The 24,062-nt window shown below is 52.0% G+C and overlaps 1 protein-coding gene across 2 annotated transcripts; it reads right to left on the minus strand.

The window, feature by feature from the left end:
- Nucleotides 1-6,599: 6,599 nt before the first annotated feature.
- SHPK (sedoheptulokinase) lies at nucleotides 6,600-23,985 on the minus strand. 2 transcript variants are annotated; one of them, XM_084862999.1, is made up of 7 exons: nucleotides 23,719-23,985; nucleotides 19,638-19,779; nucleotides 15,448-15,631; nucleotides 14,846-14,998; nucleotides 13,735-13,910; nucleotides 12,242-12,442; nucleotides 6,600-8,334 (listed from the first exon to the last, which is right to left on the minus strand). In XM_084862999.1, exons 1-7 carry the CDS (start codon nucleotides 23,884-23,886, stop codon nucleotides 7,922-7,924), a joined length of 1,437 nt encoding a protein of 478 aa, XP_084719125.1. In that variant the 5' UTR covers nucleotides 23,887-23,985; the 3' UTR covers nucleotides 6,600-7,921. The 2 variants fall into 2 exon arrangements, with proteins under 2 accessions (XP_084719125.1, XP_084719124.1); XM_084862998.1 differs by lacking the exon at nucleotides 14,846-14,998 and having other exon boundaries at nucleotides 23,719-23,970.
- Nucleotides 23,986-24,062: the final 77 nt, after the last annotated feature.

Raw genomic sequence — 24,062 nt, forward strand, 5'->3', positions numbered from 1 at the left:
CCTTCTTTGCACGGTCACTTCCTAGGTTCCAGGTCTTGAGACATGCAATTACTTGATTTTAGTTTTACTTGCAGTATGTTGAAGAAGGGAATGAGTATGACTACAAGCCTTGAAACCACGCATATCCTGATTCAAATCCCACCTCCAGCTCTTGCTGTCGAGACACGCTATTTCCAGTGAGCGTTCAGGCAGTGAGAACCCAGAGCACATGGTGGAGTCATGCAATAAATCAGCTGTGATCCACTGCCCCGATCCCTGGGGGGAGTGAGGCAGCCTCACAGCTCTGAACCTGTGAATAGGACAGACAGCTGGCTGCCGGCCCACTTCCCCTCCTGCCTGTTATTCCACTTTCCGGAGGACCAGAGTCTTTCTCTGATTCATCCATCAGGTGGAAACCTTGCAGCAGGAAGTGTTTCTGGCCACAGGAAGCCCCACTTCCAGCCACGCACACACTCATTCAGCCATCATTCAACACCCACCTACTAAGTGTCTGGCCCTGTGCTGGGGAGACCCAGAGGACTCAGACCCCCTCTGAGACAGAAACCAGGGGTGGCTCGGGTGTGCTGGAGGGGCCGGGGTGCTGAAGAAGGCTGCCTGGAGGAGGTGGCCGATGAGCTGGGCCTGGAGGGGAGTAGGGTTGGGCTGGGACTCGGCGAGAGAGAGGGGACCCCTGGAGCCAAGGAAAAGAAAGCCAGTGGGACTGGGGGATAAGCAGCGAGGTCAAAACCAGGTGGCTGTTGGCCTTGACTGCCCAGGCCACAGGATGTGGGTATTGCTGTGTGGATGGTAGGAAGCCATGAAAAGCTCCAGAAGGCTGACCCTGGTCACTAGTCTGTGCTTCCAGGAGATAACTTCCTGTCAAGGACTGTTCACTGTATGGGGAGCCTGTCACCATGTAATAGGCACAGGAGGCTCTGGCCAGTGTGGCTCAGTTGTTTGAGCTGGATCATGTTTTGCTCTCACGTGGATGTTTCTCTCCATCTCTCTCTCCTTTTCTCTCTCTTTAAAATTCAATAAAAAAGATTTTTTGTTGTTGTTACCCTTCATTTGAGGATATTTTTCCCATTGATATTTTTTCTTTTTTAGAGGAAGTGGGAGGAAGGGCAAGAAAGAGACTGAGAGGAACATCCATGTGAGAGAGACACATCAACTATCAAACCCGAAACCCTTTGGTGTGTGGGCCAATTCTCTAACCACTGAGACAATGTCCAGGGCAACAACAACAAAGATATTTTTTTTTAATTAATAAAATAACAAGCACAGGTGACTGAAAGAATGAAAATAACCGGTGTGCTTGAGCCCGCGCTGTGCAAAGGTGAGCGCTGTTCTAACCGTCACAGGCCTTCCCTCACTTCAGTCTCACAGCTCTAGGAGGAGGACACTGAGGCGCGGAATGGTGACATCACTTGTTGGAGGTCACACAGTCAGAAACAGAGCCTGCGTCGGCTCCCAGGCAGCCTGGCTCCAGAACATCTCCAGCTCTCTACCAGCTCTCGGGGAGACTTGGGGCTTCTTCTCAGCCAGGAAACTCAGCCCCCGACCTCACACCAGAGTCTGGGGGCCAATCAGACCCCCAGCTCCGGGGCCAGGCAGCTGGGGACAATGCCCTTCCCCTCTGAAGCCCCAAACCTGACCACCCTGTCACTCAAATAAGTGTCCCAGGAAGCTCAAAACCCAAACGAAGTATAAATAACACCCAGGCCCTACGCCAGGTCTGGCTATCCCAGGAATGTCTCCCTTGGAGTAAGGCTGGTCACAAAACCAGGAATAAGCCTGCTGCCTGGCTAGCAGCTCTTGACAGGCCAACAAGAGAGCACCTACCAACATTCTGGCAATGCTCCTTCTTAGCAGCTTCCCCGCTTTCTCTGACTAACCCAAATCTAACCCGGCCCAGTGACTATGAAGCAGCCCACAAAGTCCCTCATGCAGTCTGTCAGCGGACCCGGATCTGTTCTGCATGCCCTGCACCTGATTCCCTGCAAAAACCAAGCTTCTCCCAGAGTAGAGAGCAGGGTAAGGCCTGAGGGGCAGTTTGCTCTGGGCGGGGAGGGTGGACACGGACAGGACAGCCTGTCACTGCCAGGCCTGAGATGTGCCCAGCAGGTGAGCCCCATGGGCAACCCCCCTTTTGCTGTCAAACCTTCTACAGTGATGGGGGCATTCATTCCAACAGCGATTGGGGGTGTCTGAAGGAGACGGTTGTTCTGATTTAGCAGATTCACAAACTCACCATTTGAACTAAAGGCCAGTCCCAACATAAGTACTACCCTACCCGGCAAAGCCCTGGAAGGACACTGCCCAGCCCCTGGGAGAAGCCTCCGCTCTTCTCTCCCCAATCCAAGTGAGACATCCTAGGGCGTGGCTCTCCTGCTGCCCCGTTTACCCAAGCATCTCTCTGCCCCCAGCTCCCTGCAGGCCCTGGTCATTCTTGTCCCCTCGGCCTCCTAAGGAGAGATGGAAAGCTGGGAGCTTCCCAACCCGGGGATGAGGAGCCAGAGGGACTCTGCCAGATACCGAAAGAGAGAATGGAGCCGGGACAAGAACCCAGGACCCCTGCCCTCCTTCCCTCCAGAGAGGGCAACACCTGAAACCTCCAGCCACAAACCGCTGGTCCTGCAGCGGCTGCAGGCTCTTCGCCCAGATGACTCTGGTGCAAACACCGCTCGCCCCGTGGATAACAGCGACCATCACTTACCAAGCGCCTGCGATTAGCCAGGCTGAGTGCAGCTACAGCTTCCCTTACGCCTCCCGGCGACCTTTGAGGCAGACAGCTATTCTCCCCAGTTTTCAGATGCGATCACTGAGGCGTCCAGAGGCTAGTTGAACTGCCCATAGTCACGCAGCTGGCAAATGGCGGGCCCAGCTTTGGACGGCTCACTATGCCATTCTACAGCTAACAGCTGCAATGGCCATCAAACAACAAAAAGGGACTCACCAGCTGGACGCAGGCACGCCCCCCTCACCGCGGGGCGGGCACGGAAAGCTGCAGGCCACTGCTGCTGGAAGGGAGAGTTGGGCTGGTGTGGGGAGAGCTGCCTCCCCGCCTCCGAGGGTGAGGGTCCCGGGTCCCTCCCTGGGCTGCGCTGCTCTGATCCGGCAGGAATGGGTTGTGGGCGCGCTCTGGCACTCAAGGAAAACGCTTCCAGCAATGGCAGCAGCTGCTGTTGCCGCAGCTCTGATTCCCAGAGGATCCCAAAGCCTTTCCCATCATTTTTGCCCTTTTTCAGAAACCACTTAGCCGTTGCCCCTCCTCCCACCAGGCCAGGGCTGCAGTGCACTTAGCCACACACACAGCCCAGACCAGCCAGAGCTGTGACCTCAGCTCCCAGGAAGGGAGGGCGCTGCTCGGGCCTCCCAAACCCGCCACCCCATGGGCAGGGTGTCCTGGGGAAACAGCTCAACAAAGCAGGGTCACAGCCCGTCTCTAAGGCCAGGGGACAGGTGAGACCGATGGAAGCTGAGATTCAGTCATTCAAATCTCACCTCCTTCAGATAGCCTCTTGCCACCCCCAAGGACCTGGCCTAAGATGCTCACCTCCCCATTCCTGCAGAACCCTCAACTGTGCCTTCCGGTGGCCATTGGTGCCTGATCCCAATGACAATATGGCAGCGAGCACTCCCTGGGCCCATGCAGTGTGCGGGGTCTGGGGTAGCACTTCAGCTGTGCCATCTCATCGGCCCTCGCAGGAGTTCATGAGGGTGAGTATGATTTTGCCCCCATTATAAGATAAGGAAATGAAGCTCTGTGACCTGCCCAAGGACACTGGTGAGCTACCACTCTCGTCTGGAGCTTCCTAAAGCTTGCATGGAGCTCTTATCTCTCTGCTGTTCCTATCTTGCTTCACAGATTTGAACGGCTCCAGGGTGAGGCAGGGCTCCGAGCCCTCCATTTCCCTTCTCGAAGCCTCGCCCTGTGCCTGGCCAAGGAGCACGGTGACCCGCTCTCTCTGAGTGGCACTGGCACCCAGTGGCGGCTCCGCTAAAACTCATGAGGTGGTGGCGGGGCCGCCGCCCGTGTGGTTTTCTGGATGATGATTTGAACAGGGTGTTCTTGAGTTTATGTAATGATGTGCCCATTAAAATCCCTTGTAAACACATCATGTTTTAATAATGACTTCCAGCCGGGACCGGTTTGGCTCAATGGATAGAGCGTCGGCTTGGGGACTGAGGGGAACCCGGGTTCGATTCCGGTCAAGGGCATGTACCTTGGTTGCGGGCACATCCCCAGTGGGGGGTGTGCAAGCGGCAGCTGATCGATGACTCTCTCTCATTGATGTTTCTAACTCTCTAGCCCTCTCCCTTCCTCTCTGTACAAAAATCAATAAAATATATTTTAAAAATAATAATAATAATAATGACTTCCAGTAGGGGGTGCTTCGCTGAGCTAGTGTGTGATGGGGACAAGAAGCAGAGCAGGTGGGAGGGCCAAGTTTTTTTTATTTTTTTATTTATAACTTTTTTTTTTATTGACTTGAAAGAGACAGGAAGGAAGGGAGAGAAGAAGGAGACAGAGAGAGAGAGAGAGAGAGACAGGTTTCCTCCCGTTCGCACCCAAGTCGGGCATCAAACTCAAAACCCAGGTATGTGTCCTGACCAGAGTCGAACCCATGACCTCCCAGTGCACAGGACAACACTCCAACGAACTGAGCCACACGGGCCAGGGCAGGGAGGGCCAAGTCTTATGTGGCCTCCATTAGAATTGCTAATATCATGAAGGGCCCCGTTCTCCCACTTCGGTTACCACCAGGGGGCACGCTGACTTGCACTGAGCTCCCAGCCTGGCAATAGGAGCCTAATTCATTTTCCTCATCTCCCCGGGCTCCTCACAGATCTGAAGCCAGACTTTCTGGCACGGCTAGCAACGAAAAGCCTGATTACCACAGCCGGGAACCATCAGCCTGGCAGCTCCAGGAGGGCAGGACCTGCGCGCTGCCAGCCCCAGCCCCAGGGAGAGGAATTAAGGCACCGCTGCAGGTCCCTGTCACCCACCCAAGGGCAGTGACAACTCTAGTCTGGTCTCGAGCTTTCTAAATCTTGTTTTAACTTCTGATTTCTGTGTTTTGCCTCCCAGATTTGGAATGGCTTCCGGGGTCCCAGATCCAGATGACAAGCTACAACCCTGACAGCAACTTACTTTCCTTTCTGCATTCGGCCTGCGCATGAGTGTCACCAGGTGCCACTGAGTCTGAAAGACCAGCTCCCGTGATGGGCGGGGCTCTGCAGAGGGGTCAGCACGCCCTGAAAGTGGGTAGGGGCTCGTGGCTGTGCTGGAGGTCAGGCATCCACTCAGCACCTGACTCTGCACCTGACAGCCAAGCCTGCTCTGCTGAGCTGGGACCCAGGGCAGGGACTGGAGCAGGAGTGAGAATATGAGGAGAGGGTCAAGGTTGTGAGCAGGCAATGGAAGCTGGGAGAAAAGGCCGGGCTGTGCCAGACGCTGGCTGCATGAACCTGGGTGGCGGCTCTGGGCCTGCTTCTTAATCCACACCACGGGGGAGCGCCTGCCTGGCCTGCTTTGCGGGGCTTTGCTGGGGATTAGCCCTGACACTGGGTGTGAACAGGCTCTGAGCCGGCAGAGCTCCAGACAGGCATGCCGGCTGCTCTCATCCTCATTATTTCAGCATGAGAACCACATCTGCTGGCTGCAGAGCTTATCCGGCCATTAGCTTGAGGTTGGGGCTAATTGTTTTTTAATTTTAAGAAATTTGCTTAATGTCTTATGAGTCACCCAGTGAGCATGTCTATAGCACGAATAGCTCACTTTCCGATTAGCCTGTCCGTAACCTGTCTGTAACCATGGCTACGAAAAGTCAGTCTCACCGGCCCCCTTTCCTGCAGGCCCACTATGCACGTGGCGAGCACACGGCAGTGAGTGGGGTGAATAGATGGTCTCTGCCTTTAAGGAGACCAGGGCGGGTGAGGAAGGCCTGCCGGGCTCTGTGACGCGTATGGAGCGGGGCTCCCTGAAACAGGGACAAGCCGGGGGGCCACAGATGCCAGCGGCCACTGTGATCCAGCAGCAAATGTGCTGCTAGGGAGGCTACAGCAGGCGATGGCACTGAGCTGGGAGGAGACCATTCCGAAAATGGGCCCCAGCCCAGGTTAAATGTCGGAAGAGGACAGGACAGAGAACACCTAACCTGCCATCATGAGCTTTTCAGCCCACATGAGAAGAAAACGGAGAACATGAAAGCCACATGAACATGATGTGGGGATAGCCAGTTCCCAGGGAAGGGTGTGTGTGGCAGAGGGCGGGGGAGCGAGCGGTACTCGCACCCTGCAGAGGCTCCAGGCCACGTGCAATAAGAACAGCGACAGGACTGTTTGCGGACAAGTCTGGGCCCCAGGAGGCTCAACCCTCAGGGTTGGAATGGGAAGCAGCCACCCTGGACTCTGGGCTGGGCTGCCTGGGCTTGCAGGACACCCCCCGTTCCCAATCTTCTATTTACAGGCTCCATCCACAGCCCCCTGGCACTGCAAGTCAGAGGCCAGCTGTCCTTCAGCCTCTCCTGGGGGCGCCTTCTCCCACAAGGGATCCAAGATGAGGGCACCTGACCTCCCTCTGGCTGAGAGAAAAATTATACAGCTTTCCTGAGTGATCTGTTTCCCCAAAGCAGAGGTGTTTTTATTCAAGCGACAAGGCTCGAGAATGAGTTTTAGTATCTTGAGTTCAATCAGCACAGCCAGGCAGCGTCACCTAAAAGCGTCAGGCAATGACGTCATTCACAAAGTGACATTTACAAAGAGACGACATAACTGCTTCCCCAATGCAGAACTGCCTGGGTGCCTCAGCATCTGCCCGAGGCTGGCATGGCCCTGGGGAGTCTGGAAGCAGACACAGCGATGGCAGCCTTCTCCTGGAAGCCACTCCATGGTCATCCCCGCCAACCACGGGAAGGTTTAAGATGCTCTGAGGTCCCTGCCAGCATGCTGACTCCAGTGGGATGTTTCTGCAAGCCAGGAACACGTGGTGGGCCAGCAAGACTCACGCCAACAGAAAGAAGAGCTGGGGCCTCCGGGATAAGGGGTCCTCTCTGACTAAATGGGTCCTCTCTCTGGTGGGAGCATGCCTGGGGACCTCAGTCTGCCTAGGAGCTCCCAAGGTTGTGCAGAGGCAAAAACACACTGCTGCACAGATCCACTCCCAGAAAGGGCTCTGCAGGGCCTGGGCAGGCTCGGGGGAACAATGTGAGTGGTGGGACCACACAGCATCCACCTCCTGCTGGTCATGCTGTCCAACTCTCCTTCCCTGACCCCTGCCCTCAGACCAGCTGTGTTGTGAGGATCTCGGGGGGGGGGGGGGGGGCAGCGGAGGAGGGAGAGGAAGTACATGGCAAGAAGGCAGGCACAGACCCCTCATCTTTTCCTCAGCCCGCCTGCCCCACATAGCCAGCTGCGGCCAGGGGAGACTGACACTGGAAAGGGGTCATGTGATCCAGTCCAGGGGGAAGGACTTTTCTGATAGTACATGGGACCCGAGTCAGAGCTTCCTATCCCTGGAAACAACCAATCCAAAAGCTGGAGGTGGGGTGGAGGGCGGGTCGTCTCTCTGACTCAGAGCCACAGGCACCAGGCATTTTTGGTGTCTGAAGCCCACATTTATTTTCTCTTTGTCTACAGGTGAATCACAGGTGAGCGGGCTGACCATGATGCTGGGTTACTTTCCTCTTTTCCTTTTTTCCACACTGACATTGGCAGCCGGCTCCCAGGTGAGCCTCTCAGAGGCACTGACTGGGGACCTGGTGGCTGCATCAGTAGCGTGTGCCCTGGAGAAAGTTCGGGGTCAGCACGGTGGCCTGAGAACAAACACTGTTTGAAAGCTGCCCACATTGCTGTCCAGGAAAAGGATGGCTCCAAGATCACGTCAGGGATGTTCTTTAGATAAAAATGGCAACAGTGCTTTGGCCAAAGAGGGTGCGGACTAAGACTCCTCCCGGTGGAGGTTTCTCTGGAGCATGGCCAGTGCTGCCCCCAAGGCTGCGTCCACATCCTGCCCAAAGGACACCGGGAGAGGGAAAGCCCGCTGCACCTCCTGCTTCAGCACCTCGTTCCTGGACAGCGCACTCCCACTGCTGACCACCCGCTCCACCCCCCACTCCCGCAGCTGCTGGGCGGGAAGCATGCAGTGCAGGTTCTGAACGATGCCTCGGCAAAGCGCCCGCGTCACGTGCCCCAGCGAGAGGGCCGAGGAGGAGATCCTGGTCACTGAGGCCAGCTGGTCTGGCAGATGCCTCTCGCCCAACACCGTTGGCGTGATGGTTAGGCAGGTGTCTCTCTGCTCTGCAGCTGCCTGGATCATGCGTGAATACACAGTGGATTCTTCGACCTCCACGCCTGCCAGGAACAGAGAAGACTGTGTGAGCTTATGCACCCCCCGCTGCAGGATGAGCCAGTACAGCATTCCCCAAGCAAGGAGAGGTCTACTGACTGCTTCCTCTCAATGTGGCTGGCTGCTTTCTGCTCAGGGACTCACATAACCTGACTAGCCAGGCACGGCCCCAGATCTCAGCAAGCTCTCTCACTGCAGACCCCAGCCCAGACTTCAGGGAGAGGTCATGTAAAGGTTGCTATGCTATGAGACCATAACCAGCTATGAGACCCTTGGTCCCAGAGGGCCATCAGGCACGTACTGATCAATAAGTACCATCATGACTCCACCGGACTTACCAGCAGAGTCACAGAATCCCAGGATCAGAGGGCTGAGCATGGTCTAGCCGTCCCCTGCAGAAGTGGAGAACCCCAGTCTAGACCAGTGCTTTTCACATTTGACGATGCATAGGAATCATGTAGGGAATCTTATTAAAATTACAATAAGGGAAGTAAACCTAGAGTAAAATCATCAGCACATTTAACCTATAAAAACTTTACTATCTATAGCCCTAGCTGGTTTAGCTCAGTGGATAGAGCGTCAGCCTGCAAACTGAAGGGTCCCGGGTTCGATTCCGGTCAAGGACAAGTTTGAATTGCAGGCTCGATCTCCAGTAGAGGATGCCAAAGAGGCAGCCAATCAATGATTCTCTCTCATCATTGATGTTTCTGTCTCTCCCTTTTCCTTCCTCTCTGAAATAAAAAATAAGTATATACATTAAAAAAAACAAGAAAACTATATTGTATATGTTCAGCAACTAGAGAGAGAGAGCTTTTTTAAAAAGTCTTTTTGCATTTTCATGGTTCTTATTTTGAGAAACCAAAGAGTGTTTTGAAAGTTTGTGTATTCCACATAACTTAACCTTTTATGAAAATTTTACAATTAAGTCATTTTATTGAAAAACATATAAATGCAGCCCTAATCGGTTTGGCTCAGTGGATAGAGCATCGGCCTGCGGACTGAAGGGTCCCAGGTTCAATTCCAGTCAAGAGCATGTACCTTGGTTGTGGGCACATCCCCAGTAGGGGGTGTGCAGGAGGCAGCTGATCCAGTGTTTCTCTCTCATCGATGTTTCTAAATCTCTATCCCTCTCTCTTTCACTCTGTAAAAAACACAATAAAATAAAATAAAAATATACAAATACGATCACGTATTTAGATAAAAGACACATTTATTAACCAGAAATAGAAATATTCACAGCATAAATTACAAAAATAAAACTCTTGCCGTATTCAAAATACCCTGAATTTGCACAGTCAAAATTTGATCAGCAGGACTCTGGTTAAGCTCTGCTGAATAAATATGTGTCTTTCCTCTAGAAATTCTACTAAAATGTCAGAAAGCTCATGTGCTTGGTGGTAACCTAGTACAGATGTACAAGCATGTACATCTGTAGGACTGAGTCCTTGGAGGGAACTTCTAAGTCAAAAGATATGCAGATAACACTCCCTCCTTCCTTAAAAGCTGCACCAACTTGCACTGCACAGCAACATGTAAGAGTGAGTCTCTCCATGTCCTAGCAGAGTGTGCTGGAAACTTCTAAAAGCACAGCTATAAATGTAAAGCCATCAACAAATGGGGAAAAAAGGGAAAGGAGATAAAAAAAATAAATAAAACAGATCAATCAAATAGAAGACAGAGAGACTAAGGAGATGTGATGACTAAATGCAATGTGTATCCTGGATTGAGTCCTGGAACAGAAAAATGGCACTAGTAGAAAAATCACTGAAACACAAATAAGATCTACAGTTTAAAAATAATAATGATGTGTTTGTATTTCTTTAATAAGAACTCGAAAATGTTTTTATTGCTATCTTTGTTGCAATAGCACATTCTCAAAACTTTTTTTTTAAGCCTCACCTGAAGATACATTTATTGATTCTAGAAAGAAAGGAAGGGAGAGAGAGGAGTGGGGGAGGAAGAAAAACACCAAGAAACATCGACCGGTTGTCCCCTATACACACCCTAAACCCACAACCTGGGTATGTGCCCTCACTGGGAATTGAACCCTCGACCTTTCAGTTTATGGGACGATACTCCAACCAACTGAGCTACACCAGCTAAGGACGTGTTCTTCCTCACTGGGAAACACCTAGGCCCCACGCAGGCCTTGAGGAGCACCTGCAGGAAGGTGCTTTCAGCTGGAGGCCTGGGAGATCTGGCTTCTAGCCTCTGTCTCTGTGTGCCTTGGCTCACTGCCTCATCTGAATCTACAGGTGAGATTAACTGCTGTGAGTTGCCAAATGTCAACACCACGGGCCTAGAATCATAGAACATTGGAGCTGGGAAAACAGAGAAGGGAAGGGACGTCCCAAGGCCACATAGTGACTTGGAGACAGAGCAGGGAGCCGAGGTCACGCCCTGGGTTGAACTCACCACCCAACCTTATTTAACAAGCGTCATATCACACTCACTATCACCACGGGCCAGGCGCTGTTCCATGTGCTTCCCAGTATTGACTCACGGAACCCTCACAGTCCTTTGAGGCAGGTACTAGGATGACCCCCATTCTCAGGTAAGGGAAGTAAAGCGCAGAGGAGTGAAGTAACCTTCCCAAAGGCACACAGGAGGAGGCAGAGCTGAGATTCAAGCCCAGGCCGCCAGCCCCAGGGGCCTGCTCTAAACGACCACACAAGTGTAGAAATGCCTATATGCTAACCTCTGGAACAAAATGCAAATTCAGCAAAATTCTAAATCCAGCAAGAGTTTTACTTTTGTACTTCATGCTGTAATATTTCCATTTCTGGTTAATAAATATGTCTTTTATTTACATTTATATGTTTTTCAATAAAATGACATAATTGTAAAATTTTCATAAACGGTCAAGTTATATGGAATCCAGGTACCTTCAAAACACTCTTTGTTTCCTCAAAATGAGAACGAAGGAAATCAGAAGAGACTTTTTTGAAGGATCTTACAGGGAAAGTGAATATTCCCAAGTCATTCAGGGGCAAGAAAAAGTGTCACTTCTGTAGAAAGAGCAACACTGGCCAGCTCAGTAAACAACTGAGTGCCTTATTGCCGGAAGGTTCTCATACTGGTTCCGCATCTTGAAACCCTCCCCTGATGCAGGTAAAACAAAATCCAAGTCCTGTCATTTAAATGAAGCCATCCTGAGGACGCCCCAGACAAAAGGTGTCCCCACAACCCTGACCTCCGAGGCCCACGTGAGTCAGCGGTACTGTCTGGTGGCTGACGGTAAGAGCCCCCCTGCCCCCTGCTGCCTGGCAGCCCCCCCCATGACTGTGTTGGGTACCTGGTTCTTGGAATGGCCCGGTTTTGAGCTCCTACTGGTAACCAGTAAATCTGATCAGCATGCTCTCCCTAGGCCAGAAATTTCATTTCTACCATAAGTGGCTGGGAAGGTTTCACGTTTCCCTGTGAGTGCAGAGCAGAGGAAAAGCCAAACCAACTCTACCCTGAATACTGGAGACGAGAGCAGGAGGACCCCAGAGTCTCCAGGGACCCCCCCCCCCCCTGAGATAGGGACTCAGGACCCTACTGGCCAGGAATAAGTGCTATGATGATTTTATAATATTATAAAATACCAGATTTTTCACTCCTTCGTCTTTGATCCTTTTATTTTCAGCCGTCTGTAGTCTTCAGAAGGGAAACCCCAAATGCAAGGGAGGCTCACTGACAAAGAAGTAAGACAGTGGGGCAGAGGAGATACTCTGCAGTCAAGGTCAGGAGAGAGTAGGGGGTGGCAGCTCAGGAGATGAGAGGAAAACAAGAGGCTCAGATTCCTAAGGAAAGAAGAGAGGTTCTGGGTCTGCCTGGGTCTGAGACGCGAATCTAGAAGCTTCTGCAGCACGTTCACTGCCGTGGTGAGAGGACAAGCAGAGAGGCAGTGCTGCGTGGGCCACATCTTACCGAGATCCGCCGTCCACCGGACCAGCATCTGGACAAACGTGGCCAGCACATTGCCCCCGTTGAGGGAGGCTGCCACTGCCAGGTAGGTCCTGTCGAAGTAGGGGAAGTAGGCGACCGGAGCTGCAGGGTCTGGAGTCTGCGCTGGCTGGAACCCTGACGGCATGGAGGCTGCCAGCTGAACCGAAGTGCTGATGTTGAGAACTGCGGCCCAAGAAAAGCAAAGGTTAGGTCTGTCGGGCTAACTTGGAGGTCACAGTCACAACCGGGCAGGGGGAGAGTGTGCTGGTTTTGAAAACACGTCCAGCCGGGACCGGTTTGGCTCAATGGATAGAGCGTCGGCTTGGGGACTGAAAGGTCCCGGGTTCGATTCTGGTCAAGGGCATGTACCTTGGTTGCGGGCATATCCCCAGTAGGGGGTGTGCAAGAGGCGGCTGATCGATGACTCTCTCTCATCGATGTTTCTAGCTCTCTATCTCTCTCCCTTCCTCTCTGTACAAAATCAATAAAATATATTTAAAAAAAAAAAAAAGAAAAGAAAACACGTCCAGTCCAGTCGGCAACGCTCAGCGGTTGAGCGTGGAACTATGAACCAGGAGGTCACGGTTTTATTCCCCTTCAGGACATATGCCCTGGTTGCAGGCTCGATCCCCAGTAGGGGGCGTGCAGAATGCAGCTGATCAATGATTCTTTCTCATCGTTGATGTTTCTATCTCTTTCTCCCTCTCCCTTCCTCTCTGAAATCAATAAAAAAAAATATTCTTTTAAAGGTCCAAAATTCTTGAATGCTATTTCTTTCCTTCAGGAGGTGAAGCCTAATTGCCCTACCCTGAGTGTGGGCTGGACTCAGTGACTTGCTGCTAGTGAGAGAATAAAGCAGACGCGACAGTGTGTGACTTTGGACACCGAGTCACAAAAAGCACGGCAGCTTTCATGTCGCATGAAAATTATATGAAATCCACATCGCAGTGTCTATAACGAGCTTTATTGGAATGCAGCTACGCCCCTTCCTTTACGAGTGGCTGTGGTTGCTTTCATGCCCCAACAGCAGACACTGCATGGCCCACGAAGCCTATCGTATTTGCAATCGGGCCCTTTGCAGGAAAGGTTTGCCAACCCTGGCCTTACACTGCTGCCTCCACCTCCCTGTGGCTCTCGTACACAGGGAGGACTCGAGACTTTTAACCAGATGGGGCAAAACTCTCACTGACAAGCACACAAAGACAAAAACCCTCATCTCCTCATCTATTTCCTTGGTCATAGAGTTACACAGAAACCAGCCAACTAGAGAGCCATCAGGAGGAAAGGCCCAGACCGGGGTCAGGGGCAGAGCTGGGCTCCTGCGGTGTAAGCTCCCTGAGCGGGGGCTTCACCTGCAGAGGGAGGGTGTTTTTCACGTTTACAGAATATCGTGAAAAGCATGCTGAGGCTTCCAGGTAGGCGTGCCTCCTGGACCCTCACACAGAGCAGAAGTCTGAGGAGAGGACAAGTCTTACCTGCGTCTGTCCTCTGGGCCATACAGGAATAGACGGAGGCCTGCAAATCACCCAGGGCCACGCCCACCGGTGTCCCCTTCGGGATTTCAAACCACGCATGGGCAGTCCTGCCTGCCACGCTGGCAGGCTCGGCGATGTCGGGGAGCAGGTGGATGGGAAAGCCGGAGGCCCTCAGTCTGCAAACGAGAAGCGGACAGCGCATTTACAGTGCCTGGCTTTCTGCTCTTTGTTGTTTCCAGAAAACACAACAAAGGAAAACACTGCAGGTACACGTCGGAGAAGGGAGGGGAGAAGCCAGTGTTTTCACAGGGGTCTCTCTGACTTTTTGAAAACTATGAGAAATAGGCTGGGATTTTTTTTTAAAGAGTGAACACTGGCCCGGCTGGTGTGGCTCAGTGGTTGAGTGTCGACCTATGAACCAGGAGGTCACATGCCTGGGTTTCAGGCTGGATCCCCAGTTGAGGGCGATAGGAAGGTTTAGATAAGAGCAGGCGGCATATCTGGCCCCTGTGTCTGAGGGGAACACAAACACCCTGCAAAGGGCATTTCAGTGCAAAGTCACAGTCGGTTAGCACGGGCCACACCAGAGTCAAACCCATCAGGCACCTCCTGAACACCAAATGCACTCATCACTCGGGGTTAGTGACGGGGCTGTGAGTGTTATAAAGCATGCTAGGAAGTCCTTTACCTGAACTACCGGGTGCTTTTTGTTTTATTACAGAGCTCAGAATTGGGGCCCTGAAGAAAGAGGACTTACAGGGCACTGGACTTCTGGACCTGAAAAGGCAAATGATTGTTTAAACAGAACTTAAAAGGCATCTCTCACACCTACTGCTTCCATTTCTTAACCTTTCTTTAAAATATATTATAGCGTGAGGGTTGTTCTTTGAAATCTGTAGGTTGGGCCAGGTCACAAAGAACCGGGGACCCCTCCCGAGGTATCGGGCACCTTTGGGGATCAGGGCAGCCCTCCCCAAGGGCTTCACCTACCCCCAGGCCCACCCACGCCCAGTGACGGGAATGCCCATGGTTCCCAATGGGAAAGCCCAGTGAATCTCCGCTCCAGGGATCCTCCCCTTCGGCTGGAGCCAGCCCGCAAGGCTATACTCACATCTCTGAGTTCCAGCTTTGGCTCTGGGTGCTGAAATATCCCCAGCTGGCAGCATTCTGGTCAGACATCAGGGGTCTTGGCAAGCCACACAGCATGGCAACCACATAGTCATGGATGGTGCCAGCTGCATCGTAGCACTTCAGGAACTCGGGGCTGTTTTTCATACCAGAAATAATTCAACATGGTCTAACGGTGACTTAAAAGCCTGGCCTGCACCTAGCGGTTGGTAGTGTGGACCAGACAAGGCAGAGCTGAGTGGCAGCCGTAACCCCACGTGTGTGTGGCTCCCCGAAATGGACTTCCTGAGGTGTGGCCCTCAACCAAAGCTGCCTTTAGGGGAGGGGACATCGGCCGGCCATTCTCAGCAGCCCTGACCTCACCACGAACTCACCACATGACCCTTGGCAAGTCCCTTGTCCTCTCTAGCCCCCCCCCTCTCCCCGCCAGTTAGAACAGGAAAACCAACAGAGAGCCCTCTGGGAAGTGAAGCAGCTTTAGGCCAAGTCTAGGTCACACTCACTGAGGGATGGAGTGATGCTGACCAGGCAGAGGAGCCGCCCCCTGGAAATACAGCGCCCGATTCAGAGAACAGGTGTCTGTACCTATTTTTCAAAAGCCAGAAGATGGTTGCACAGCCAAACCCCGTGGCCACACTGAGATGGGACTCTGGCTGGGGCAGAGAAGCCAAGAACTCGCTGCCACATCGGCCATCCTGCCACGTGACCAGGTGGCTCACAGCTCCGGGTGTGAAGACTGGGGCAGCCCCTCCCTCTGTCCACTCACAGCCTGGAACAAAGGAGATGAGCAAAGTCAGAGGAAAGGGCAATGACCAGCAGCAGCGTGTCCTTGAGGTGCTCGGCCAGTGAGGTTCCAGCAGACCATGTCACCCATGAGAACGTTTCCCTCGTCCACGTGGTTCCATCAGAGCTCCTGGGTGAGCACTGGCTCCCCATCCACAGCTAAGGGACTCTGGGCAAGCCACTCCCTCCCTCCATTTGTCCCACTTTTCCTATGTTTCTTTTTAGTCACTTTTTTTTTTTTAATATATATTTTATTGATTTTTTTTTTTTTTTTTTTTTTTTTTTTTTTTTTTTTTTTTTTTACAGAGAGGAAGGGAGAGAGATAGAGAGCTAGAAACATCGATGAAAGAGAAACATCAACCAGCCGCCTCCTGCACACTCCCTACCGGGGATGTGCCCGCAACCAATGTACATGCCCCTGACCGGAATCGAACCCGGGACCTTTCAGTCCACAGACCGACGCTCTATCGCTGAGCCAAACCGGTTTCGGCGTTTAGTCACTTTTTAAAAATTGATATTATAACCCCTCCCCCCAGTAAGAAAATAAGTGTAGCACACTCTCCTGTCCCCTAACCTCAGAACTCACATCATAATGAGATTATCTAGACTTAAATGCTAGGGATATAGAATATAAGCAGCAAATACACAATACTGGGTACTTTTAGTTGCTATGAAAATATATACAGCAAGGTAAAAGGATAGTGATGGATTATTAGAGAGTGATCAAGGAAGTCCCTCTGAGGTGCCCTGAGCAGGGCCTGAACAGAATAAGGGAGAGAGCCATAGAATATCTGGGGAGTCCTGGCTGGCGTGGCTCAGTGGTTTGATTCCCAGTGAGGGCACGTGCCCAGGTTGCTAGTCTGGCCCCCATTTGGAGTGTGTGAGAGGCATCAACTTTTCCCTCTCTCCCCCTCCCTTTCTCACTCTCTAGACAAATCAATAAAAGCATATTAAAAATATGTATATATGGAGATGTGTGTGACAGATGGACAGAACTCAGAGATCTGGTCAATCTCGGGTTGGTATCCCTGGCCAGTACCCTGAGGACCAGGGAGGCGTGTGGCAGATGCTGCGCCTGAAGCATAGCATGCTTCTCCTGGGGATGGGTGGCTCCTCCTGGGAGTTCCCCTCCCTCACAACACATTCCTGCCTCAGCCTAACGCTGGGCTCTCACCCGGCCCTAAAGCTGCCTCTCTGCGGCTTTTCTTCAGCCGTCATCTGCTTCCAAAATCCTTTTGATATTTTTATTTTTAGACTATCACCTTTCTTTTCTTTGTATTATAAAGCAAATATGGAGTACCTGGTATTATCCAAAGCACTTCAAAAATTAATTCATTTAATGTACATAGTAGCCTTATAACATAGATGTGATAATTATTCTCGTTTTACATATATTTTGGTTGGTTTGGTTGGTTTGGTTGGTCTGAGTTGGGTTTGAGGTTTTATTTTGTTGTTGTCTGTTTTTTTAAAAACAGTACTCTACTGCATTTATTTTTCCAGAGGCTGTGTTTATCACCCAACAACATGGTCTGGAGTTCTTTTTGTGTCAATACACCCGATAGGACCTCACTCTTTTAAACTACTGCGTGTCACTCTCCAGCGTGGGCTCCCGAACATCAGTAAACATCACAGTGTTCACTACACAAACAAGGACGCAGTGGGCGGCCAGGGTGATGCCTCCCCACGCGCACACATGTGTTCGAGCACTTTTCCTGAATGGATTCCCAAGTAGTAGCGCTGTGGACTCACAGCAGCTGTCTTAATATTTTTCCTTTCAGTAGAAGTTATCCTGTTGTTAATTGTCTTCCAAAACGGCTCTGCTGATTGACACTCCCAACAGCGGTATGTAAGAGAACCAATTTTCCACTCCTCTGCCCACGCATGGCATTTTGACTTCATGTAGCCCAGTGGATGGAAAATGATGTCTCATGGTTATTTTCATCTGAGCTCCCCTAGTTACTAATGACATTGTCCTTTCTGCTATTTGTTCTTTATAGGTACCCATATGCGTCCTCTGTCTGCTATGCACCAGCAAACCTCTCCTCCCCGTCTACCCTTGCCTCTTAGCTTGGTTTTATGATCCCCACTTCTCTCCTGCTGTTACTGCGCCTGAAAGTGGAGTCTGCAAACAGGCATAACCACAGGCCTCTCAGCAGACGCTGGTCACTCCCTCTCCTCTCCTCCAACCGCCTCAACTGTGCCCGCATGGAGACACTTAGCTCTCCGCGCAGGTTACCGGTCCCCGTCTATGTTGACTGCCTCGCGTGTGCCCTGGAAGGTGGGGGCTTCATCCAGGCCTTTCTGTGGTTTCCGCGGGGCCCAGCACAGAGCCTTCTATGCTATTGGTACTAAGCCCAACCTGAATTACAGCCACCGTTAAAAGCCGGACGACCTGATCCCAAATTGATTTCACCTAACTCCGCAAAGCAGGTATCATCATCGTCAAACAGTCGCTCTCCTCCTTCCCAGAAACAGAAAACAAGACAAAAAGCCGTGTGGGCTGGCTCGATGAAATATTCAGCAGCCTCTCCAACGAGAGCGATGGCCTGTGCGGTGGTGAGAGTCCAGGAGACGGGCAGAAAGGAAGGCTTGGGACCAGACCACAATCATTAGATCTCTGCTGTCCTCTTTGGAAAGGGTTTTAGTATTAAAAGGGCATTTATTCTCGTTAATGCAAAATTAAGGAGTTTAAAAAGCTTTTACAACCTAGACTCCCTCGGAGAGGTCAGTTCTAACACCGTAATCGGCCTCTGCTCCTGCTACTGATGGGAGCCGGGCAGCGCCTGTGGTCCCAGCTGTCCCCACAACAGGCACTGAGGGGAAGGACGGAGGGAGCCTGCACCGGCCTTCCTGGGCACCCAGCCCGTCCAAGGATGTAGCCCTAGACGCCAGGAACGCTGCTGAGAGGCAAGTCACACTCACTTGGCCCAGGGGAATCAGAATCGCTGACTCTGGGGTGAATCCAACGTTCAAATGCCCTTACCTACACCACCACCACCCCCAAAGTAGCCATCCATCCTCTGCTTAGAACACCTTGGTATTTTTAAAGCTGGGTGATGGGTGTATTGGTTCCTAATTCTATTCTCCTTACTTGTACATCAATATAGAATTTTTAAAAATATATATTTTTTTATTGATTTCAGAGAGGAATGGAGAGGGAGAGATAGAAACATCAATGATGAGAGAGAATCATTGATTGGTTGCCTCCTGCACGCCCCCTACAGGGGATCGAGCCCAAAACCCGGGTACGTGCCCTTGACCGGAATTGAACCTGGGACCTTTCAGTCCGAAGGCAAACACTCTGAACAGGGCCCCAAGCATGTTACTTTAATCTCTCGGAATCTCAACTTTCCATGTGCACAGCGGGGGCAGTCATGTAGCCAACGTCACAGGGATTGGGAAAGTCCGATGAGATCATGCAGGTAGCATCCTTCACCTAGCACTTGGCATGTAAATTGCTCACTGCTGTTTCACTGACTTCATTCTCCTGCTGGAGCCAAACAGAACAAGTGGCCGCCTCGGCACGAGGGCAGACCTAGTCTACGGTGATCAACTAAATAATGCCTCGCTAGCAACTGAGCCCATAGAAAGGACACACCCTGGAGTTTCAAAAATCACAAACATCTGTGATTACATTAATAATAATTTAACAAAACAGAAGTGTTTCCTCTGTGTGTTGGCATCTCCTGCAGTTGCACGACCTCCTGGCTGCCAGCAGTGATGCTCTGAGCACTGACATACAGAGAGAGCTACGAAAACCCACTGCACGGAGTCCTACAGAGACTCAGAGAGACTTCCCTCTCCTGCTCCTGGCTAATGGGCTGATGATGTCGAAAGAATGGATTGTTCACATTCACTAACACATCTGTACGAGTCAGGACAGACACAAAATACGAGGCAGCGTGTGCCCCTGCCTCCCCACCGCTGACCCTCCAGACAGCGCTTTCCACGGGACTCCTCACAGCGTGTGATCACCCCGGGGCCCAGCATACCGTGGCCTGTTTTCCAGAACAGGACTCCGTGCATCTGTCCTGACACTCCGATGCCCCGGACTCTGCGGAGCTGCTGCCGGGGAAGAGCAGCGAGGCACTCGTTCAGGGCCTGGATGATTCTACTCACATCCTGCTCCCGCGCCTGGAACAGAACAGACACATAGGGCAAGGGCTTGGGGGAATCCCCTGGCCGGTGGCTGCCCAGCCAATTCCACTGGGGCCACGTGCTGACTGGCCTCAGGGAAGAGCTGTGAGCTTGAGGGTTCTCCCCACCGCCCCTGACCTGGAGCAGGAACGTGGTGGGTAAACTTGCATGCACTTCCCCCCTTTACGATGAGACACGGCTGCAGGTCAAGTTGGGCAAACGGCCAGGGGTCTTCAAACTACGGCCCCCGGGCCACATGCGGCCCGCAGAGGAGTCTGATCCTGCCCGCCAGGTTTTTTGGGCAGTGAGCGCAGCCAAGGTGTTACAGTAGGAATTAGTAGTTCATATAGTCCGGCCCTCCAGCTCTCTGAGGGACCGTGATCTGGCCCCCACTTTAAAAAGTTTGAGGACCCCTGGCCCAGGCCCTGCCCGCCACTTCACTGTGGGTGCAGTGAGCTGAGGAGAGCACTGCCCCTGCCCTACAAGAAGTCACCACCTTGCAGGAAGGGCGGGAGAGCACAGGCAGACCATGCTGTCAGGAGGAATAAGGAAAGGGTCTCTCCCGAGCCCCAGAGTGTCGGAGTATGAGAAGGCTGAAACACAGCAGCAAGGCCATTTCCGTAGTGGCCTGAGGGCCAGGCCCTGGACTTGGAAACAAAAACCCGCCTCCCGAAGGCAGGCAGAAGGAAGGCCAGGGAGCACCTGGTACAGAAGCAGGGGAATGGGCTCTGCAAGGGAGCGGTTGGCGAAGAGGCTGGAAAAGAGGAGAGGCTGGGACCCAATCAGTGGCTCTTCCAATGGGTCCGGGCTGCCTGTCACTACTTGAGCCAACTCAGCAGAGACAGGATTGAATCACACAGGAGCATTCGTTCCAATGCTGCCGGCAGTATGGGAGAGCAGCAGGCCATCCACAAACATCTGCTCTGCAGACCCCCCTAAGCCAGCTGCTTATATAGGGCAGGACAAGAATTACGTGGGGAAGTAGGAATTACAGGCATGGGGAGGTAGGCTACGCAGGCTGGGGTGGGACTCCACTGTTTGGGCAACAAGGGTGTTCATCTTTCCATGATAATAGGCAGGTTTTTTTTTTCTTTTTAATGTATTTTCATTGCTGAAGCCAGTTTGGCTCAGTGGACAGAGCATCAGCCTCCAGGTTCGATTCCAGTCAAGGGCATGTACATTGGTTGCGGGCACATCCCCAGTAGGGGGTGTGCAAGAGGCAGCTGATTGATGATTCTCTCCCATGGATGTTTCTAACTCTCTATCCCTCTCTCTTCCTCTCTGTAAAAAATCAATAATATATATATATATATATATATATATATATATATATATATATATATAATTTTTTTTTTTTTTAAAGAAGTCACACATGGCAATCAGATGGAGAATCCACCCAGGACAGAGGAGCCGCTGTTTAAAATGGGCCCAGGGGGGTGAGTTGTGTGGGTGGGGACAGTAGAGGAGGAGGAAAACATGCCAGATAGCAGTGAAAACAAGGAGACAGTGTTCAGCAAGCAGTTCGTTCCGGTTGTAGGGGTGCGATGGGGAACAGACAATGACAGGAAAGGCGCTGTCCCCATTCCTTGGCTCAGATTAACAACTGGTCTGCATCCAGATCAAATCCTAAAACTTTATAGAGTTGAAAAAATAACTTAGAAACTCAGTCAACCCTCATCCTTTATGCCTCTTTTTACCAATTGAAGAAACTGAGGCCCAGAGAGAAAAAAAATTAATGATGCAGAAAGGGTCACAGAGTTTCCCTCAAAAAAAACAAAAGCAAAACAAAACAAAACCTAATTGCAAATACAGAAAAGCCTGACCTTTCACATAGCTGCCAAGCTTGACCATGGTGTGCACAATACTTCTAAAGACTAAGAAGCATGGTTATGAGGAAAGAACAGAACCATCAACTATTCTAACCATCAGTGGTTCTCACCCCAGTGGTTCCTGTCCCCAGGGGACACATGGCCATATGGGAATGTTTTGGGGTATCACACCTAGGGAGAATGCTAGCAGGTAGAGGACAGGGATGCTTCTAGACATCCTACAAGGCACAGGGCAGAGCCCCACAGCAAAGAATCACCCAGCTCGCCGAGACCGGTTTGGCTCAATGGATAGAGCGTCGGCTTGGGGACTGAAGGGTCCCGGGTTCGATTCCGGTCAAAGGCATGTACCCTGGTTGCGGGCATATCCCCAGTAGGGGGTGTGCAAGAGGCAGCTGATCGATGACTCTCTCTCATCGATGTTTCTAGCTCTCTAGCTCTCTCCCTTCTTCTCTGTACAAAATCAATAAAAATATATTTAAAAAAAAAAAAAAAAAGAATCACCCAGCTCAAAAAAAATCAGCAGTGCCAAGGTTGGAGAAGTCCTGCCATAGATGAAATTATAGGAATGCTATCTGTCCCAGAGCACAACACACATGTGGGGTTTGCTGGGGAGCTATCACTGGCCTCCCCTAAACCCCTCATTAGGCGGGTGCACTGGGTGTGTCTATAAACACAGAGGTGCCTGCATCCTGGGGGAAGTGGGGAAAGTAATATTCAAGAAGGGCCTATTTCAGAATAGGGCACTGCCTAAACGTCAGGGGTCCTCAAACTTTTTAAAGTGGGGGCCAGATCACGGTCCCTCAGAGAGCTGGAGGGCCGGACTATATGAACTACTAATTCCTACTGTAACACCTTGGCTGCGCTCACTGCCCAAAAAACCTGGCGGGCGGATCAGACTCCTCTGAGGGCCGCATGTGGCCCGCGGGCCGTAGTTTGAAGACCCCTGAAACCCTCTCCCTGTAATCCCGGCTCTGCAGCTCACTCCCACAGAGCCAGTCCTGAAGTGAAATAATCAGTCTAAGATGCCATGATGCATCCCCCAACCCCCACCCCAGCCAAGCTGACTTTGAAAGCCTCCATGAAAATGCAAAGTGTTCCTGAAACCTTAATCCTCTGAAATGCTTCTGAGCAAGGCGGACTCTGAACCCTAAAGAACAGAGTCCGATCTGTGGCCAGAGTTGGGAAAACAGCTCCTGGGAGTGGTGTTTGGCTCAGAAGGGGAGGTTTGTGGCTGGAAGGGGCCAGAGGCCACCTGCTTCAAGTTAGAGAAGAACAAGCTGAGATCCAGAAAAAAGGTTACTCAAAGTTCCCTGGTATTAATTTCCATGGTCAAGTAACTAAACATAGAGCCACCTTTTCCGGGGAATTAATGGTATCCAGCTCTGAGGATTGACACCTTTTCTGAGCCCACGTCTCACAGCAGGGCCCGCTGTGGTAAAATCCTCCAATTCTCTCTTGCAGCTTTCACAAGATGGGTTGTAGTGCATGGTTACATTTCACAAGATAAACCATTGTGGTGTATCATTATCAATCTGAACTTTTCTAAGGACGGCTTTCAATATCTTTCTATCTGTCTGTCTTTCTTGCATAGTCTTTTATCTATCTGTCCTTCAATCTGTTTTTCCTTGGGGGGTGGCGGGGAGGGTTGAGGCAGGGGGAAGGGTGACCTTTGTTGACCAGGTGTTTGAGTTGTTCAGTCCACGTTTTGCTCTGTTTGGCCTGATTCTGCATCTGATTTCCAGAGGAAAATCCAAACTCTGCCCTGGGGAACAAACAATCCTAAACTAGAGGACACAAGCAGGTGTGCGCAGAATTACACAAGGAGAGGAATTCCCCTCGGGTCAGGATATACAGAAAGTGGAGGGCAGAGAGCACGGGATAAGCACTTCGGACAAGCCCCCAGAGGAGGCCAGAGAGTGGGGAGCTTGGTGACAGGCCTTAACCTATGGGGGAAGTAGGGGTGCAACAGGCAGGTGAGAGATCAGGCAGGCTGGAGCAGTCAGGAAGACTTCTCCGAGGAAGGGGGTGTTGGGGCGGCCCCTTAGAGGAAGAAGAGGGGGGTCCGGGGACCCTGGAGGCTGCGCAGCTCCAGGACACACTGCCTCACCTGGGGCCCGGCCGCTGCGCTCTGGGCTGCCGCCTCTGCCCGCGCGGCCCGGACACAGCTGGCCAAGACCACGAACCCCGATGGGTCGTCAGGCGCCGCCTCCACCACGGCCGCCTTCACAGACGTGGTGCCCAGGTCGATGCCCAGCACGACCGACGGTGCAGCCATGGCCGTGGGACCAGCGTAGGTTTTGTCCGCGGGGCGGGGCGCCCTCCTGCACCCTAAACCCGGGACCGAGGCTCGGGGGCGGGGCCTCGCCGGCCAAGCTGTCAGCCACACGCAAAGCGAAGGCCGATCTTCTTCCCATTGGCCGAGGGAGGGGGAGCCCCGCACGGCGGGCCCGG

Source organism: Pipistrellus hanaki (assembly GCF_964339955.1).
Source record: "Pipistrellus hanaki genome assembly, chromosome: 16".
Lineage (NCBI taxonomy): Eukaryota > Metazoa > Chordata > Mammalia > Chiroptera > Vespertilionidae > Pipistrellus > Pipistrellus hanaki.